This window comes from Oryzias latipes, chromosome 15 (assembly GCF_002234675.1).
Source record: "Oryzias latipes chromosome 15, ASM223467v1".
In the NCBI taxonomy this organism is placed as follows: Eukaryota; Metazoa; Chordata; class Actinopteri; order Beloniformes; family Adrianichthyidae; genus Oryzias; species Oryzias latipes.
Genome location: NC_019873.2, coordinates 9252136 through 9272124, shown reverse-complemented (window position 1 = coordinate 9272124; position 19989 = coordinate 9252136). Strand labels below are relative to the sequence as shown.

The window sequence follows — 19989 nt, the reverse complement described above, 5'->3', positions numbered from 1 at the left end:
TACAGCACAATAAAAAATAGATTTTAAAGACAAATCCAACCTGTGTTTTGGGCCAAAAGATTTTCAAGTCCTTACCCTGTCAAAGGAAGTGATCAAATAGTAGAAATGTACAATCTTACTCTTAATAGGCAACATGACCATTTCTCCAATCCGTTCTTCAGTATTGTTGCTTTGACTATGCAGCCATGATGACTGAACACTTGCGTAAACCTCAAACAAACTTTACACACATCAGTTTCTTTCTGCTTCCATCAGTGTCAAAAGTCTAAATCATGGCTGAAGTTTACCTGCAGCTCTGACATCTGCTCACTTCCAGAAACAGCTTTAGAGGAAGAAACTTCTCATAATCAATGAGCAAAAGTAACAAGTATTTGGAGAACAGGATTAACACGGGTGTCAGAGCTCACAGCTCAGCAGAAAAACTAAACTCTCTGAAGGTGCGCTGAACCTTTTTTCTTCAATGAGTTGTGATCTTCACTGGTGTCCATGGATTACATGAAATCTTTCCACCTTTATCCACATTTGTCATGGTAGGGAGAACATGTCAATGTAAGGGTGGGGTCATCTAAGATAGCACAAGGGTTACACATTACAAATGATCCACTGATGTTACCTTTTGGTGAAGATTCAGCAACTTTTGCCGCATAGGATGTCTGTTCAAAAATAGGTTTGTTGTCATTCATATCAATTACATTGATGATGATTTCCATAGGATCCTCTGCTTTGCTCGACCCAGCAGAATCAGCGTGTGCAAGCAGCTACAAAATAATACAAAGAACAAAGTGTTACAACAACACAAAGGTCAATTTTAATGCAAAAAAATCTACAATAAAATTGAACCTCTTTAAATAAATGATCTTCTCTAGACTGGACTACTGTAACTCTATGTACAGTGGTATGGATCAGTCTCTGCTCCGCCGTCTCCAGCTGGTTCAAAATTCAGCGGCCCGCCTGTTAACGGGGACCAGACGGTGTGAGCATATAACCCCGATATTACGCTCACTTCATTGGCTGCCTGTGTCTTTCAGAATTTCTTTTAAGATTCTACTTTTGGTTTTTAAATGTCTGAATGGTCTGGCACCTCAGTATCTTTCAGAGCTCTTGCATGTCTATCGTCCATGTCGAGTCCTAGGGTCTGAAGATCAAATGCTTTTAATGGTTCCCAGGACTCGGCTTGTGACTCGGGGAGACAGAGCCTTTTCAGTTGCAGGTCCTAAACTCTGGAATGCTCTCCCCTTCTCTGTGAGGTCTGCCAGAACTGTCAGTAATTTTAAGACTCTTTTAAAAACACATCTTTTTACTCAGGCTTTTAACTCCAGTGAGCGTATCTAGTGGGACTTGTTCATTTTATTAATTTTATTCTTTTATTGTTTTTATTGTTTTATTTCTTTTATTGTTCAATTGATTTTATTGTTTTATTGTGATTGTTTCTTTATTGCATCATATTGTTTGGGATTTTATTGGATTTTCTGTTAAGCACTTTGGTTGCCTTGGCTTTTATAAGTGCTATACAAATAATAAATTGATTGATTGATTGATAAATGAATGACCGGGGGTGGGGGTGGGGGGTGGGGGGCAGCCTTCATTAAGAGAAACGCTTTGACTGCAAACTAGAGAAATTACATGAACCTGCCTTTCTGTGTGGATAGTGTAGCAAAATACATTCCAAATTAAAATCTTCAGACCTGTTAAGAAAAAGCAAGATTTTGCATTTTGCACAGCTGGACATTAACATGGCTCTAAATAGTTTCAAAATGTCAAAAGGAAGAAAAGTGAATAATTTATTGAAAATGACAATAAAAAAAGAACTGGTCATCGACTGATCAAAAGTTTAAAACCACAGCCTTAAAATGGCAGAACTCGTGCCATAATTTGCATTCAATGCTATTTACTAAGCAAATAAAGTCTCTTGATGACAAAAGCAAAAAAAAATCAATGTCTTTGAATGTGGCAGGATTGTTGAGCAGCATAACCAAGACTTCTCACAATGTGTCTTTTTAGTAAAGGTTGGATGCAGTAAAACAATTTTGAAAAATACAATAATTTTGATTTCTTTTTTATGTCCTGAGGGTCCTGCAATTAAATGGTAAGTGCCAGACCGGCACTGAGCTGGAGGATTCAAAGGACTGTCTGCCAACACACGGGATGGTCCCTGACCCAAATTAAGACCATCACTGCAGCTTACTGGAGCCTGGAAACAAACAGCATCTCTTGCAGATGGCAATTGCAAAAAAAGGGATTAAAAAAAAGCGTCTCCAAATGCCACGACTCCATCAGTGCCACAAAACTGACCAGCGGGACATTGCAAGGGAACAACATGGGACATTCAAAAGTGGAAAAAGGTTTTCTTCTCTGATAAAAAAAAAAATGTAATCTTGATGGTTCTGATGGCTTCCTACATTTGAGGCATTACAAATAGATCCCACCTGAAAGGTTTTCTATGCGGCACAGTGGAGGAGGAGCCATCATGGTCTGGGGTGTTTTTTCCTTCAATCGAACAATGGAGCTTCAGGTTGTCAAAGGGCATCAAACCACTGCTGGCTATGTGGAGATGTTGCAGGGGGCATCGCTCATGACTGAGGGCTTGTCTGTGTGGTGATGACTGGGTTTTTCAACAAGACCATGCTGTAGTCCACAACACCCATCTAACAAAGAAACTTTTTTCAGGAAAAGAACCTCACTGTCTTGGATCAAACTGCATGTTCTCCTAATTTAGGGATGGATGGAAGGAGAAGATTACAAAAATGAACATCAGTTCCTGACAGTGGATGCCCTTCATGAGGCCATCTTCAGCACTTGACATCACCTTCAAAAGCCTTAACTCGCATCAATCATGCCAACACAAATATTTAATGTGATCAACAAAAATGGTGGAGCTACTTAGTATGAGAGTTTTGTTTTGACCCTTTCCTTTATGTTTTTAGGACGTAACAGGGGTTTGTTTGCTATGATCCTAAATGTGTGAGCTGATGAACAGCCCATGTCAGTTACATTTTTGTTTTAAATAAATTGTCTGCTCAATATGTTTGGCTTCTTGTGCCCATTTCTTCTATTTACATTTTGAAGCTATGTTTAGAACGTTGTTCAAATCTAGCCAAGAAAGATTCAAATTCTAGCAACTTCTTAACTGGCCTTAATATACGGAGCCCTGGACATTACATTGAAAAGAAGAAAAGTTCCCTCAAATGAGCATTTTGTGCGCACAAAGTTTGTAAGCTCTTTGTACATCTGGAAAAGCACAATATAAATCTAATCCTTTATTATTCTTCATGCAATCACACTGGCAAAACTCTGTCCAAGAAGTCTCCAGAGAAAGAATTCTCATGCTACAACTCTCACAACAGTGCAATCCACTTTTTGATTCCTTTTTCACTACTAGTAATTTGTATGCACTAAATACTAAGATGTGTGCACAAAATATTACGTTGTGCACCAAGAATTCTATCTTGTGCACACAAACTGAACCACCCTGGGAGTATTTCTGGCAGACAACTGTAGCGGTGCGTTTACCTGGTTGCTCCTCCCCGCGGGCGGTTCAGTCTAATCAACTCACCTGTTCTGCGTCCTACTTAAGTCCAGGTGCGATCCAATCCTCTTCTTCCATTTCCGCGAGCTCTGTGTTCATCACCGGTTCTCCATGCTTTTTGTCCTTCCCCCAGTTCTTTTTTGGACTCGTTGGTCCCTTTCTTCTGATGTAGGAGTGTCCGTCTTCCCCGTGTCTGCCCCTCTTTTTGCGGCTGTTCAGCAGGCGGTGTCGGGGCTCCCGGCGATGCTGCGGTCGTGTCTCCGGCGTCCATCTGCGGGGGGAGCGTCCTGCAGTGTTCGGGTTGTCAGCGGCACCCGATCAGGAGATGTCTGGGCCTTCTTGAATGCTGTGATCATCAGAATCTCTATGGTGAGCGGTCCTTCTCCTGTGTTTTCTCTGTGTTTAGGCTTTTCCGAGGCTCTTCCTGGTTCTTCTGCTTGACCCGGTCATCGGTTGTGTGGGCTGGCGGTCCTCGTCTGGACAGGTTTCTCATGCAGGCTGAATTTGTTGTGGCTTTTGGTGTATTTCTCTGTTGCTGTGTTATTTTATTTAGGAGCTGGATGTGAATCTTGGGCATCATTCAATGCTGGCTCTGTTATGGTGGCTCTCTGTTTTTGTTTCTTTTCTGTTGGTGTGTACATTCAATAGTTTAACCAGATTTGGATTGGTCCTTCGTTGGACCTGTCTCATCTGTGGACATTTTACTTGTCATTGGTCTCTTTTATGCAGCATCTGTGGCTCCTTTTCTCATTTTAATTAGCTTGGTACGGAAACAGCGATCCTCGTGTCGTCACCACCGCATGCTCACAGTCTGGTTCTGCTCCGCCCTTCCTCCCTTGGGGCCAGCTGGTGTGTGGACAGCCACCCCGCTCTGTTTTCCCTTGAGAGTCCAGCCCTAGCCTTCGGGGAACTAACATAAGCCTCCCTTGTGAATGAGTCAGCTTTGTACGCGGCCTCATCTTCTCAACCTGACAGATATTTTGTTATTCTCTCTCTCTCTGGTTTGTTTAGGGGTTCCTGGCTGGTTGTGTGGGCTATGTTATGGGCTCTTTCCAGGGCCCTGTTTTCGAATCAGCCCCTAAGGGTGGCCTCCCACATTTTGTCATGGTGCCTCTGTCAGTCTCTCCTCCCCCTCCCCTCTCTGCTCTGCTTCCTGATCATCAACAGCTGTGGACACTCACTTCATCAGCCTGCCTGCCTACTTAAGAGGTTTCTTCTTAAGCATGCATTGACCGGTTCGTTGCTCCTTTCTGGTGCTTAGTCTGTTCGCTCATGTTTCATGCTCATGAAGTATTGCCTCTCACTAATCTTGTCCTTACGCCTCACCTACAGGAAGATTCTCCACGAGTGTCCACCTGGTTTCCACCTCCAGAGATATTCATACTCCTCGACTACGCCACAACCCCTGTTCACACAAAGCATCCAGCTCTGCCACTGCAGAAACCCTCCAGCCACGCCACGACTCCAAGCCAAGATTCCCGTTTCATGTCTTACCACTCATCTGTTGAACTCTGCCACCATATTCATAATTGGATCAACATCCAGGAAAATAAGTCATCTAATTTACCTTTTACTCTCCTGTGTTTCCTTCCAGGTTCCAGCATCTGGGTCAGTCTCATGTTTTAAAATCATGACAGTTTTTAGGTTTGACGTGACTTATATTAGACCTGTCTGTGCCTCGCAGTTCATCCATTCTGGGCATCAGCAGCCTGATTCCTTGTGTGCCTTCTGGATTTGTTTGTTTTTTGCACTTCGGCTGACCATGCCATCTCCATGATTAATTCTACCGGACGCAATGCATGGCTGAGGAAGGCAGATATCGCTGATGTTATCACTGTTCTGCCTCTCCATCCCTCCCAGTGGCGTCTTCTTGGCGTTAGGTGGCGCTCAAAGTGCTGTTTATCAGTTTACCTTTTGGCTGTCATAACAGTCCTAATATTTTCGACTACATTGTTAGAAGCCCTGTGCAGGACTTTATGTAATCCTATGGGCTCCCCTTCATTTTGCATATTATTGCTGATTTCTCTGTGGTAGATTTTCCTTCTATATCCCGGTCTTTTGCATCTCTGTGGTCGCAACTCATTTTTGAATCTAGGTTTTCCGCTTTATCTAAGTAAGATATATGGTCCTCCATCTTCCAGGATTTATTTTCTGCCTTGAATCTGGATGGTTCATTGATGCAAGCCTCTCTGCCCACTATAAAATTCCTCGCATTCGTGCTGCTCATCGTCTTTTCATTGTTTGGATGTATGTAAAAGGGGTTTTGGCGCTGTTGGGCCACCTGAATTTTGCTCTGTGCATTATTCCCCGTGGTCATTCGTTCATCTTGTTTTCTCGTTCTAGGTAGTTCAGTCCCGGACCTCTGTGTTCCTTGTTCTGGATGTTTCTTTGTCTTGCGTTTTTGGTCTCTCCTTCTCGATGCTTGGAGTGGTGTTTCGTTGTGGTGATGACTGTTTCGGGTCTTTGGTCTCCCTCCACTTGTTTTCTCCGGCTGCGCCCTCCGTTGGTTTTGGTAGGAATTTTATGAAGACTGGTTTATGAATGTCCGGCCGCCAGAAATTTAGAACGTTGAACCCAAATCCAGAGCTCTATTGGTCCATTAACGGATCATATATGATCTGATGATATCAAGTCCAAAGCTTCAAATCCAGCCGAGCTGCAGTCCATTGCTATGTGAGATGTCAAACTTCCTTAACTACAAATCTCCTTTGTCCTTGGATACCCTTCCTTCACCTCGTCCTCGATGGCCTTCTAAAGGTGCGTCCCTCTGGAAATGACAAAAGGTTACTTCTCTCTTACCATTGGTGCATATAACATTTTGGTGTTAAGATTTGTGCCGGTTCCATATTTCACTGTTGATTCTCTGTTGGAATCTGTGCTTCTGATGACTTTCTATGGTGCGGTGAATACACAAATAGAACCTTCTCTTTAAACTCATTACTTGATTTCACTTTCTCATATTTGTTCTTTAAAAGCAACTTTATTCCCTTTATCTCAAACATTCTTAAAACTGATCAGTTCTGCTAAGATATTTATTTATTCATTGCCAAGACTAATACTGCTTTTACCTTTATCTATGCATCGCTTCCTGAGCCTGCAACCACTACACCCCGATCAGCAATTCAGTTTCTGGCGGATGACGTAAAACATTTGACAAAGTTGGCTGGCTTCCAGGTTCCACAGTCTCTGCTGCTCCTGCAGCTTCCCTGCAGATCGCGCCCCTGCACTCATTTAATTGATGCCGCAGCGACGACTGCACTCTACTTACCTATTTCTGCATTGGAAGTGATGGGGGGGTGGACCTAATCCGCATTCCAAAGAGACTTCAGACTTTAATCAACCAATATGTTAGCAGCAGAAGGAAAATAATTTCTTGGATTATGGTTGTTTGAATAATATATTTTGGCAGGTGGAAGCCTCGAAATTGGGATGTTCTTAAACTCGGATTATTAGTATGCCAGATGGAAGCATCAAATTTATGGCCGTTAAGCTCGTATCTTAGTACTTCAAATGAAAGCGTCGAATTTATGGATGTTACGTGAGCTCGTATCATGGTATGCCAGCGTCGAGTTTTAGATGTTAAGCTTCGTGTCGTCTTACAGGTTTGGTTCATGGCAGTTCATTTATAGTTCCCTACAGCGTTTCTGCGGATATTGGCTCCACGTTCAATTTGGCTGGCTCTTTATCTCTTTTATCTAGATAGTGTGTTCCCTCCGTGGCGCTGTACTCGAACGGGAGCGGACCAATACTCAAAGGTGCCGGGCCACACATAGCAGATCCACTAGATCAGGGGTGTCAAACATACGGCCCCAGGTGATTTAGTCCATGGTTTAGTCCGGCCCACACACGAACGGTAAAAATCATAAGGATGTTTAAAAAAGAAAGCAAGTTTCTAGTCCATTCCTGTGGCGAGTTATGATTTTTTAAAGAAATAACCGAAATGCGCAATTCCGCCACTAGGGAGAGCAAAGGAAAAGCTTAACAGGTAAAACAACATAACTCTGCATGTGCCAAAAACGAAACCTAACAGCTCTGTGTCTTATTGCAAACAAGTTGGAGCAAACATCCAAACCATTTTCAGATGGTGAACTTATTGAAAAATGTTGAAGGCTGCAGAAGTCTTGTATGAAGGTAAAAATGCTCCAAAAAGAACGCACTTGTAGATTTGATTTGAGACCTTGTAATATAGAATGTGAAAACTTGTGCATCAAAAATCTGCATCTGTGTGTAAAAATCTTCTGCTGTGAACTGACAAATTTCCTTTTGCATGTGTTCATTCAGCGTTACAACTTCAAATCTGTGATTACAACTGCTCAAATGTGCTTCTGCGTGTGCTCGAATCTGCTGGCGCAAATCACATACGAGTGCAGACTTAAATTCAATGTACTTTATTTGTACTTACCTTGTTCACGTGGTAAGTACCACAAAGACACTGTTGCACAACATGTAAATACCCAGTAAGTATATTGTAAATACCTAGTATGTACCACATAAGTATGAACCAAATAGTACCACATAAATCAACAGAAAGTACCATGTAAGTACCGAAAAGAAGTCCAGGTGCGACCCAATCCTCTTCTTCCATTTCCGCGAGCTCTGCGTTCGTCACCCCACCCTCCTCCCCGGCTTCCACCTGTGAGCTTCGTTAGGGGTACTTTATTACCCATAGTTTTCTACTGAGATCTTTGTTTTATGTATCTGAACAGAGCCTTATGCCAAGCTAAAATAAATATGGCATGAATCTTCGGCAAAAGTAAAATAAATATGGAATAAATATTCTTTACTGCATGAGTTGTCTGACTGAAATGCTAATTAAGTTTTTTTAATGTTTTGTCCAGGGCTCCAGATTTTGGTCAGTAGTGCATTCATTTTAAGGGTGATTCCTGCAAAAACTACAAATAACATTTATGTTCCCTACTAAAAACCTCTTAGATTCTACCCAGCAAAACAAAACTATGAGGAAAAGAAAAACAATGCAAAAAAATAAATAAACTGTGGCTCATTCTTACTGTATAATGTGCTTGTTTCTCTCTGTCAAGTCTCTGATGAACATACAGATCACCAGTGTCTTTCTCTATTGTAAAGAGTCCTACAGGATCTTCAGTGGCTCCTGGACCTGTGATGCTGTAGAGGATCTTCTTATATCTGTTCTCCACAGAGTGAATCTGAACAAACCAAGAGTCAATAAAAACCCACCAACTACAACATTAACTTTTCTTTAGCAAACAACATGAGTCAATGGTTGAAATCTCTCATTAAAGATATGAGACAAAAGCTGATGTTTCAGTGCAACTTAGCAGTAGTAAATTTAAGTATTGAAACTTTTGAATTTGACTTAAAAAAAAACATCATTATGGATCTGACCAAACTAAAAACTGAAATACATCAATCAAAGATCAAATCCAAAAAGGAAATAACAGTTGTGCAGCAGATTTAGGTGTTTCTTACCTGAACCATTTTATATGGAAAGGGTCCATTGCTATTCTCAGGAATATTGATAGGAGGGATGACCCAGTCTCTCTTCATCCTCCTCAGTCCATTACTCAACTTGGGAAAATAAAGGACGGCCACATCTGGATGTCCTGCAGTCTAAAAACAAATATTAAAAGGGCATTTTGTTTATCAGAACTAAATTAGGTGTCAGTTAAAACAAAAAAAAACCGGAATATTTATAAAACCAAGAAATTTAAAACAGAACAATTTGAAGATAGTAATGCTAAAGTGCGTCAGAAATAATGATGAAAATTTGTGAAGTAATTTAGAAATTGATCCGTAGTCTTCCTTATCAAGGAACTTATTCAATAAAAAGTCCCCTGTTGCTTTAAAACAGATTCAATTTCTTACTGCATGTCAGACTTAATAAAAGTTACTTTAAAAGGAAAATCAGTGCAATTAGTGATTAGAAATATATCCCCTTTAGGGATATTAGGTCACATCTGCAAAACCATCTGTCTCTATTCAACTTTATTCTCTGTATTTTTGTCTTTAACAGGCTCCCTGTTAAATACAAATACTCTCTCTTGCTGCAGCTAAACTTGATTCATGTTGTTTCCAGAACAAACTTCCACAGTAGGGAAAGTCAGGAATTACTTTACAAACATTAGTTCTTTGATTTCCTTCAGTTTTTCCACAATGAAAAGTGAAGCTTGATACCTTGTACAGGTCTAAATCAGTAGCCAATTTTACGTTGGCTTTTTGAAAATGAAATTTTTTGTTTGGCAAATCTTGTGGCAAAGGAATGAACAATAAGAATGGACAACTCTGTTAGACTGTGACTAGGGGGGTTATTGGATTTTTGTGATGGGCATGTTTCTCTATGTTTTATGTATTTTGTCTTTCAGTGTCATATAAGCCAGTGTGGGCTGGGCACATTAGTGCATGACACTTAAATAAATGAAATAAAATAAAATAAAAATAATTTAAAAAAAATCGGGGCCCAGTTTATTGCATTATTGAACTTACCTCTTTGGTATTGTCAGAATCCACTTCAGTGTTGTGATGGTTCTGGTGTCTGTGGTCTCCATGGTGATGCTCAGCATCTCTGCTTACATGGTGATGTCCATGTTGCAGGACCATGACAGGAACAGTCATCTTGTTGCCATGTGAGTCCCAGGAGTGAACAAAAAAGTCCAGCTGTCCATCATGAAGATCAACTGCTCTTTTTACCTAAAAAAAGAGCAGTTGACTTTGTCAATTTGTAGCAGAACAAAATGTGAGTTTAAGCAAAAATATTAAGTAATAAAATGGAACTTTAATGCTTTTAAGTAAAAACTGTTACTTACAGTTAATACTCCTTCAGTAGTTAACACAAAGCAACTGTCATCTGTGCTGAAGAGAAACCTTGTACGATCTGTGCAGTCAGTGAATCCAACTATGAATAAAGAGCACAAAGCATACGTTAAATTATCAAGTACAAACACTTTCTCCTTTGAGTCTTGGTGCTCCCTTTAAGAGTTGCAGCACTAAAGACTTTTTTTTACCACATTATTAATCTCCACCAAATCATTCAGTGCTACAGATGTAGGTAAAGCAGATCCACATTAATACTCTGTTCTATCTATGTTTATTAATTGCTGCTTTTGTGAAGATAAAGATTGATGTCAGACAAGATTCTGCTGATTCTGGAAAAAAACAAAACCTTAAACCTTTTGACTTCCTGTTCCCACTTTAGAAAAGTGTGATCATCCATCAAATATTTGTTAGAATGGCCTGCTGGAGAAGGGCTTACCATAACATAACCTTCTGGATGGAAGTTGCTTGATACCTTTTAAGTCAAGGGATGGGGAGGAGCAGAGTTTAGTGGGAAATTAACTAAAAGATAGGACAGGCCAAGAACAGCTACAAGAAAAACCTGGAGTAACAGCTGGACATGAACAACATCAGAGATGTCCAAAGCAGTGACGTGTGGTGAGGTTGGTGGCTGGTGAGGCACTGAATCTTTCAGTCAGATTTACGAGATAAACTCAATATATTTGCCAACTACTGATTGAGTTTTGTATCTCATATCAGCTCCAAGTTCAAGTTCGGATTTGGGCACTCCTCCAAATGTATCCTAATGTCTATGTGACGGTGACGTTGGGTGTTCAAACCTTATTAGTAATGCCAACCCTTTTTTTATATGATATCACTATTATGCTAGTTTCACATCGGACACAATTTACATGTCAAACTTGCGCCACTGCCTCTCTTTTGATGGGCATCAAAGTTGCTGCTTGAGTTCTTGTTCAAATGTGTTCACAAACCTGCTTGGGAGGACTTGGGAGGAGCTACCATCAAAAGTTTTTAGTCCCAAAGCTAAATGGAAGCATTGAGTGTACATCTGTAAATCTTATTTACAATGCATGGAAGACACAGATGATGTTGAGACATCAGGTTTATACATTTTTAAGAGCTCTACAAAAGCATCGGTAATCACGTCTCCATGTCTGGGTTCATGTGATCATTCAGAGACTCTACCAGTACGGTGAGGTTCACCATCTACTGCAGGAGCTGCGTCTGAATGATGACGCCTTCAGCCCAGTTCTCTGTGGCCCAGTTTGAAGACTTGCTATCCCACATTAGTCCAAGAAAAAAAAAAAGTAAGAATAAATTAGAGGACCTTTTTATTATTGTCTTGTTGCAAATAAGACAATAATATTTAAGTTCAAGTGGAGAACAGTCAGATTCTCCTTCATGTTGGCTTTGGGCTCCACCTGCTGTCCCCTGATTGGTCGATGTGATGCGTCTTCTTCTCCAAACACAATACTGCGTGACATGACTCTCAAAACCTGCTGCTGCAAGACCACCACGCCATGCCCATCAATGATCAAATCTCACCACAAGACTTCTGATTGTCTCTTTACACTGACATAACGCTGAAACTGGATGCCCCTGATATGCAGTTTTGCCTCCTTGCTGGTCTTTAAACCTGCTGTCACTATCGTCTCTGCTCTCAATAAATTGTGATTCACTACTGACCTGTTCCATTTTTATCTCCCCAACCTGCTACTGTATCAAGTTGTTAGCATCTCAAGTGATTTTAGAGAGCAGCAGCCCTTATGCTTCTCCTATTGTCTTGGCCCGCAAGAAAGATGGCGGCTGGGGATGTATGCTGAAAAGTAAGAACCAAAGGGAAACAATTCTTCTCCCTATCACTGATGAATCATTGAATTTGTTATGTGTAGTTTTGGTGATTTTTGTGTTTAGGCCCACTCTATGTAGTCCATGTAGTGTTTGATGTTAGTTCATTTTTAAGTGAAGCTGTGGGGGTGAACTGCCATTTTCTTTTGCATATGTTTTCTCCTGTTTGTTAGTCTAAAGGCCCGTACACACCGGGACGAATATTCGCCAGCCGTTTTTCGCCAGCGTTTTTCAACATGTTTTTCAACACGTTTTTTGTGTTCACACCCAGGCGATTTTCGCTGACGATGAGCCGAGGGAACATGAAATTTCATTCCCTGACATTTGATGGTGCTTAATCTAAAACAGAAATACTCCTGTACACAAGGTGGCGCTGCGCAACTTCACGCTTCTTAAAGTCGCTTTTCACTCAGAAGAAGAGAGCAAGTATTTACGCGATTGTCAGAATCATACAAAGAAAAGATGAATATTTCCAGCACCAGTAGCTCCAGCTCCAGTTCCAGCGATGAAGAAATTATTGTTCTGTCGAATGATGAAAGACGCCGGAAAAGACGCCGATTTTGGGTTACGAGAAGAGAAGAACATGGGGAGTTTTATCGACTGGTACAAGAGCTGAAAATGTATCATGAGCGTTTTCGGGGATATTTTGGAATGTCCGTCATTATTTCTTTGCGGCAGTGTAGACGCTACTTGGCGTCTATCTTCTTCGCTGGTATGTGTGCTCAGAAAGGCAGTTTTGTGTTTGAGCAACACCAAGTTGTGTTTTACTGTAACTTCAGAGGCTCCAGACACGTGTGCAAAAGCGCCATTCTCATTGGTCGTATAGTTTTTGACGCCGCGCGTCAAACCAAAAAACGAACCCGAGGCGTTTTTTAAAAAGTGACGCTTTGACGCGTGGCGTTTTTTCGCGTCGGTGTGCACACTCACATTGGTGCCTTTCGTTTAGTCACGAGGCGTTAAACGTCGGCGAATATCGCGCGCGAAATTTGTCCCGGTGTGTACGGGCCTTTAGTGTGGTCAGTGTTTGTCATTGTTTCCCATTTTCTTTTGCTGGTTAGATTTCTTATTTCAGTTAGGTGGGGTTTTGTTATTTTGTCCTTGGTTCATGCTGAAGCCATTTCCTTCACCTTTAAGTCATTGTTGTGTATTGTTGTTTTGCAAATAAATTTGTTTTTGTATGGAGACAATATTTTGGTATTTTAGATATTAGTTTAAATTTGGAGCAAAACATACCTTTTATGTTAACAGACGAGCACAACCACATTCAGGAAGCATGAAGCAGTAACTGTTTGATGAAGTCAACATACCTTTGCCCAGTCTTGTGCTTCGCTTCAGATGCTTCTTGTTCACTTTGAATATCAAATCTGAGTCAAATCCAGGTTTACATGGTGACTCCTCTGCAGACGACACAACTGCCATCTACAGAAAAATAACATCTTGTTTTGGTTAAAAAGAAACTCAAAATATGAAATTCCCACATTGCTAATTTAACATGATTTTTTAGGTTTCAGTAAACTAAATATGCACAACGTTCCTACAATATCACTAAGGAATTACTTACAAAACAGTTTTCTGTATGGTAAAATCTTGGTAGTGAGTAATAATCCCAGAAGAAGAATTATTTATTCTGCCAAGTTTACAATTTTTTTTTATTTTTGTGGTGATGGGTAGACGAGGCCTTGAATTGTTTTGGCACATTGTCCAAACTGTATTGATACTAGGGGTGTGAGAAAAAAATTGATTTGGCAAAATATCGCAATAGTTCATTTGGCGATATCTATTCAAAATGCTGACAGGACAATATTTATTTAATTATTTCTGAGCGTCCCTCAGAAATTGACCCTTGTTGTCCACTTCACCCTCCGACCACTAGTGAGCAGCAAAGCACACAGAGCCTCTTTGAGCAGCTCAATACCACACAATACAACAGAAAGACTGCAGCCAGAGGCAGCTTTTTTCGTTGTTATGAGACATGAACTACTTTGTTTTTACATGGGAAGGATACCAAACAGAAACTCTTTGCCATGTTGCTGCCAGTAACATATAAAAACGAGGAGTGTTGTGCTTTTTAGCGGCTCAGATAAAAAACAGTCAAGCAGTGCAGCTACTGCGGCTAATGCCCTTAGCTTCGGATAAAATGCTATCGGCAATGCGGGCTAAAGTTCTGCAGAACCTCCCAGCAATACATTCTAGGTCAGCGACCTGATGGATCAGAGGGATGTGTACAATGCTCTGAAAAAAGGCCAACATCTTGGCGATCAGCGTTACTAGTTTACTTCCAGGTGTGAGAAAGCATGGCTGCACAACGGTGCAGAACAGACTGTGATGTAAAAAAAAAAAGCATCTTTGTCGCATTAACCCTTGTGCTATCCTAGGCACTTTACCATTAGGAGTTGGGTCATCTAGACCAGTGGTCCCCAACCCCGGGGGTACCGGTCCATGGATCATTTGGTACCGGGCCGCACAGAAAGAATAAATAACTTGCATTTCTTCTGTTTTATTTATTTCAGAATCTGAAAGATGTTTTATTTTGAAAAATTGCCCGATTCTCTGGTACATCGGTCTATACAGGGCTGCTCATTACGTCGATCGCGATCGACCGGTCGATCTTCAAGAACATGACGATAGATCGCAGGCCAGCAAAGATAAACAAAAAAAGTACTTCTAAACAATCCACCAGCCAATCAAAATCCTCACAGATAAGTACGGGACTTGATTGACATGCAGAACGGCCAATCGGACATCTTCTAATACATAAATCACTGCACCTGCGTGTTTAAATTCACTAAGCGCAAATTCTGTCTGTCGTCAGAAAGTCGCTTTCTGACCTCAGCACGGCAAGTCCCCGGGAGAAAACCACTCCGGACAACCAGAGTGTTTATTGAAGCCCCGCGTGTCTCCTCCTGCTATCAGCTTTGTGGTTCTCTCCCTATAAATACAAGTTCATTAAGGAAGCTGTTTTTTTTCCCGTTGCACACGCTTCGTACAGAGCCAGCAGTAGTAGTTTTTAATCATCAGTATATAAACAAAAAAGGCCCAGCAAGGAGACAGAAGAGGAGCCTTCAACTTCCAAAAAAAGAAAGCTACATTTAATAGACAGTACTTTTTTTTGCCCCATGAGAGTGTGGGGAAAGGAGAGGATGATGAGACCTGTGCGATGTCAACTGTTAAGCATGTCGGGTTCATCTTGTCACGTATTTGATCCTCCATCATTCTAGTATTGCTACATAATCATCCGCCTATATTTGAAAGACCGGTCCGTGAAAGTTTGTGTGACATCATAGCGGTCCGTGGCATGAAAAAGGTTGGGGACCACTGATCTAGACCCACTAAAAATTGTGTATAACCTTTTTTCTTCAATGATTTGTGATCTTCACTGGTGTCCATGGATTATATGAAATCTTTCCACCTTTATCCACCTTTGTCATGCTAGAGAGAACACGTCAATGCAAGGGTGGGGTCATCTATAGCACAAGGGTTAAATCAGATTTCCTTCATTCTGTCATGCTTCCTCATCATCACACTGTATTGTTTCTGGCAAGAATCAATGCCCCCCCCCCCCCCATTTTTCAGGGACTGGAGAAGCTACATTAAGCAATGTTGAAAATAAACAGCATTTATTAAGGAACACTCATTCTTTGTATTTTGTTTGTATTTTCTTATACTGAAAAATATTTTGTTGTGGAAATCAGACAATGTTGACTGTTCCCTTTCTATATTTTCAGGTACCAAAATAAAAGCACAATTAATGTGTTTGGGTAAAAGCAACTTATATATGAGATACAGTTGCAGTGCTTAACATTGTGATCATTAAATAAACAGAATTTGACCATTTCATTAAATGGAAGACATATTGAAATTCAGGTAGAGTTTTTTCAAAGTCATATTTAATAAAGAAAAAAGACTCTTGCCAGACTCTTGCCAATACAAACCCCTAATTGATACTGTGTCGATACTGTGTCACTCAATAGTGACTCATGCTGGACCAAAAACATCACTGCAGGCAATCAAGTTAAGAAACTTCACTGATATATTGACTAAACACAATATTTATCATTGTAGTTGTGGCTTCCTCCTCGTTCTATAATGCCCAAGATTTGAGGAAGTTCTGTGACCCTTGTGCTATCCCAGGCACTTTAACATTGGGAGTTGGGTCATCTAGACCAGTGTTTTCAACCAGTGTGCCGCGGCGAACTAGTGTGCCGTGGGAGATGGTCAAGTGCGCCGTGGGAAATTGCCCTCATTCAGTGATCTAAAAACATTTTCCATCTCCAGGAAATCAGCTCTTTGTTCATCCAAACAAACCCTGATAAAACACTTAGAAGTTAGGAATATAAAAGATCTTAAAATTACTTTTTCTTTGTGTTTATTTAATTCTATTAAAGACATTTTGATAAGAATGATGGTACCGCGAATTTAGCTGCAGCTATAACTGTGTAAGGAAAAGTCCCGCCCCTTTAACTGTCTCCGCCAATCATTCTTGAAGGCTTAATCACATGTCATCAGTCTGACCAATCAGAAGTGGTTAAAGTCTTCACTTCGTTGTTCTTTATTCTGCTGATAAAGTCGCTCAGTTCTAACAAAAATACCAGCTAAAGCTCGTCTTTAGCAGTGTAGCTTTCCACAGAGTCCGGTGTCAGACCGTGGAACAAGTGAACAAAACAATGAAGCTCAGAGACGCGAGTCTTTCTGCCCTTTTTAGGCAGTTTTCACACTACATCTCCCATGATGCATTGACTTAAAGGGAAAGCGCACAATGAGTCGTCCTCGTGAAACGTCTTGAAACCACAAGAAACAGTTTCTAAATTTTTCTAATTTAACTTTTATTTCATCTCCTAGAAAAAAACAACCGCAACTTCCTGCTTTTTCGGCCATAATTATCACTAAAATGCACGTGAGATTACGGGGGGGAGGCTGTCGATCAATACAGACCATGAATTTCTGCTTTTTTTTTTTTTTTTTTGGATGCTGGTGTGCCGCGGGATTTTTGTCAAGGTTAAAGTGTGCCGTGGCTCAAAAATGGTTGAAAAACAGTGATCTAGCCCCACTAGACAGTGCCCCTAACTTTTTTCTTCAATGATTTGTGATCTTCACTGGTGTCAATGGTTTACATAAAAATCTTCCACCTTTATCCACCTTTGTCATGGTCGGAATAACACGTCAAAGTAAGGGAGGGGTCATCTAGGATAGCACAAGGGTTAAATATGACAGTTCTGCTTAACAAATGCAACATTTTACCTACAAAACATTCATTCATTCATTTTCCATTTTGTCCCTTTCGCGGTCACTCTCACACTCACACCTATGGACAATTTAGAGTTGCCAATTAACCTATGAAGCATGTTTTTTGGATGGTGGGAGGAAGCCAGTGACCCTGGAGAGAACCCAAGCACACACGGGGAGAACATGCAAACTCCATACAGAAAGGTCCCCCATTGATGTTGTGTTTTTCATGTCCCCCTACATTTGTTCCCCCTACAGTTCCTCTCATTTTAAGCATAATCTAGCATAAAACAATTCCATTTCAAACTGACTCATATGAATTTTTTTTTCCTACAAAAAATAAAATTATTAATTTCATATGAGTCAGTTTGAAATGGAATTGTTTTCTGCTAGATTATGCTTAAAATAAGAGGAACGGGGGGGGCCAAAAACACTATTAAAACTATTAAATAATTCCACACACCTAATTAAAACACCACATTCAACACCTTAAGGAAAGATTCTGTAAAATAAAACGTCAAACAGGTGAGCGGGGAAAACGAAGGTGAACGAGTGCGAGGAAACACACACACAGTAAAAAACGTATAATGACAAAGAAATTATTGTGAATTTTTTTCCACTTACAACTTATTAGTTTTTTCAGAAATCCAATTCATGACTGATTCAATACAACCTTTCCACTATAAAAATTCCACAAAAAAAGCCTAAACTGACATATGATGGAGAAATTGAAGCTTTGTTACAAGATGCAGACAAATCTCTCTTAATGTTAGAAAATAAAAAAAAATCTATGTCAATCTCTTACCTGAAAAACAATCAAAGCTACAAATAATTGAATCCAGGTGCTTCCCATTTGTGTGTAAAGCCTCATGTCAAAAGTCCCCTGAGAAACACAAATGATGTTTAGGAAGAGCTGGAAGGTAAATGACTGACAGCAGGCAGTAGTTGCTTTCAAAGTTGCTTATCAGCAGTGAGCTGCTGCCTTCAGTTGTAAGTCAGACTTCCTGTTAAAGAAATCCTGAAGTCAGTGATCAGTGATCATCGAATGTGATAAAATCATACATCCGCACAGAACAATCAGCTGAACATCTAATGCATAAGGGTAAACTTAGCTCATAGATGATCATTTCAAACTTGAATTAAACATTTGAGTCAAACATTTTTACAGCTAAGCCAAATTTTTAAAACATTATTTTAAAAGCGTTCCACAAAAGTGACGATGCAAAATGATAAACAACTTGCATTTATTTGGCTGTGGAGGAAACCATGAAAACTGCTCAAGCAGAAATAGAATTTTTAAAGGTAACAACCTCAACTTGGGGTCAGAGGACAAGAAAAAGATCATCATCAGAACATGGAGCCATGAGACAAAAACAGGCAGAAAATGTAGTATCACATTGACACAAACATAAAGAACGTAAAAACCAAAGAGAAAGTGAGAAGCTGCATCTATAACGGTCAACCTTGACCATTTCAGTCTTACATAAACAGGTTTTTGAGCCAGTCACATATCAAACACTCTGCAGTGAGTAGAATTTTGGCAAATATAATAAACAATAAAGTCTTTAACTTGGAAAATCAAATCTCTTTTTCTGCAGAAACTGATTTGAGCAGAATCATGCAGTGAACCTTATGGCTGGTGAGACACTGACTTCACTGGAGTGAGATAAAAAATATATATATTTGTCGCTGGTCAATTGACCACATGCATTTTGAGCACTGGACTTGTTTCACATTTTAAGAGCACTCCTGTTTCTCTTGCACATATAAATACAGACGTTCATTCAATAGTGTGTTGCTGCTATCTAGTGTGTTGAGCTCATGCTTACTGCTCCACATGACATTTAAAAAGGGGACTAATGAAACTGCTGCTGTGAAGAAGAACTGCAATCCCTCGTTTCTTTAAGCAACAGCTGCACAATTTCTGAATTACGGTGGCCCAGAAGGGTCACAACACAACACATTAACTTTACACACAACACATTAACTTTACACACAACACATTAACTTTGCACACAACACATTAACTCACAACACGACACATTAACTCACAACACATTAACTCACAACACAACACATTAACTCACAACACAACACATTAACTCACAACACAACACAATAACTCACTACACATTAACTCACAACACAACACATTAACTCACAACACAACACAATAACTTACAACACAACACATTAACTCACAACACATTAACTCACAACACAACACATTAACTCACAACACAACACATTAACTCACAACACAACACAATAACTTACAACACAACACATTAACTCACAACGGAAGTAAAGCAGCAATTGAAGTGCTTTTATTCTGAATTGTCCACTGGGCTGAGCGGCCAACTACCTAACAGAAAGTAACGTCACAGTGAGCTGTGGAGGGAGCATGATTTTTCTACAAGAGAAGATAGCAGCAGTGTTGCCAGATTGGGCGGTTTTGGTTCTAAATTTGCGGGTAAAATGGCTTTTGCCGGGTTTTCATAATTTGGGCAGTTTTAGGATTGGTTCGGCGTTTTTTCCCCCCTCATGAATATATAATAGCGGACTACGTTAGGCCGTGTGGCTGTGAACTTCTATGTACTGAAGCTCAGTAAACGCACCAG

At 40.3% G+C, this 19989-nt stretch overlaps 1 protein-coding gene across 1 annotated transcript; it reads right to left on the bottom strand.

Moving 5' to 3' along the window:
• Positions 1 to 8959: 8959 nt before the first annotated feature.
• LOC111948795 (cadherin-1-like) lies at positions 8960 to 18310 on the bottom strand. The gene is made up of 5 exons (XM_023963493.1): positions 18174 to 18310; positions 13453 to 13564; positions 10309 to 10397; positions 9989 to 10192; positions 8960 to 9115 (listed from the first exon to the last, which is right to left on the bottom strand). The coding sequence occupies exons 1-5, from the start codon at positions 18237 to 18239 to the stop codon at positions 8960 to 8962; spliced, it is 627 nt and encodes a 208-aa protein (XP_023819261.1). The 5' UTR covers positions 18240 to 18310.
• Between the last annotated feature and the right edge of the window lie 1679 nt (positions 18311 to 19989).

What these genes read in the sequence shown, in the direction of transcription:
- LOC111948795 (XM_023963493.1), bottom strand. Translation starts at nt 18,239, where the DNA reads ATGAGGCTTTACACACAAATGGGAAGCACCTGGATTCAATTATTTGTA. An exon ending in AAGCACAAGACTGGGCAAAG is followed by an intron (nt 10,398 to 13,452) that starts GTATGTTGACTT and finishes CTTTATTCATAG; the next exon opens with TTGGATTCACTGACTGCACA. An exon ending in CTACTGAAGGAGTATTAACT is followed by an intron (nt 10,193 to 10,308) that starts GTAAGTAACAGT and finishes CTCTTTTTTTAG; the next exon opens with GTAAAAAGAGCAGTTGATCT.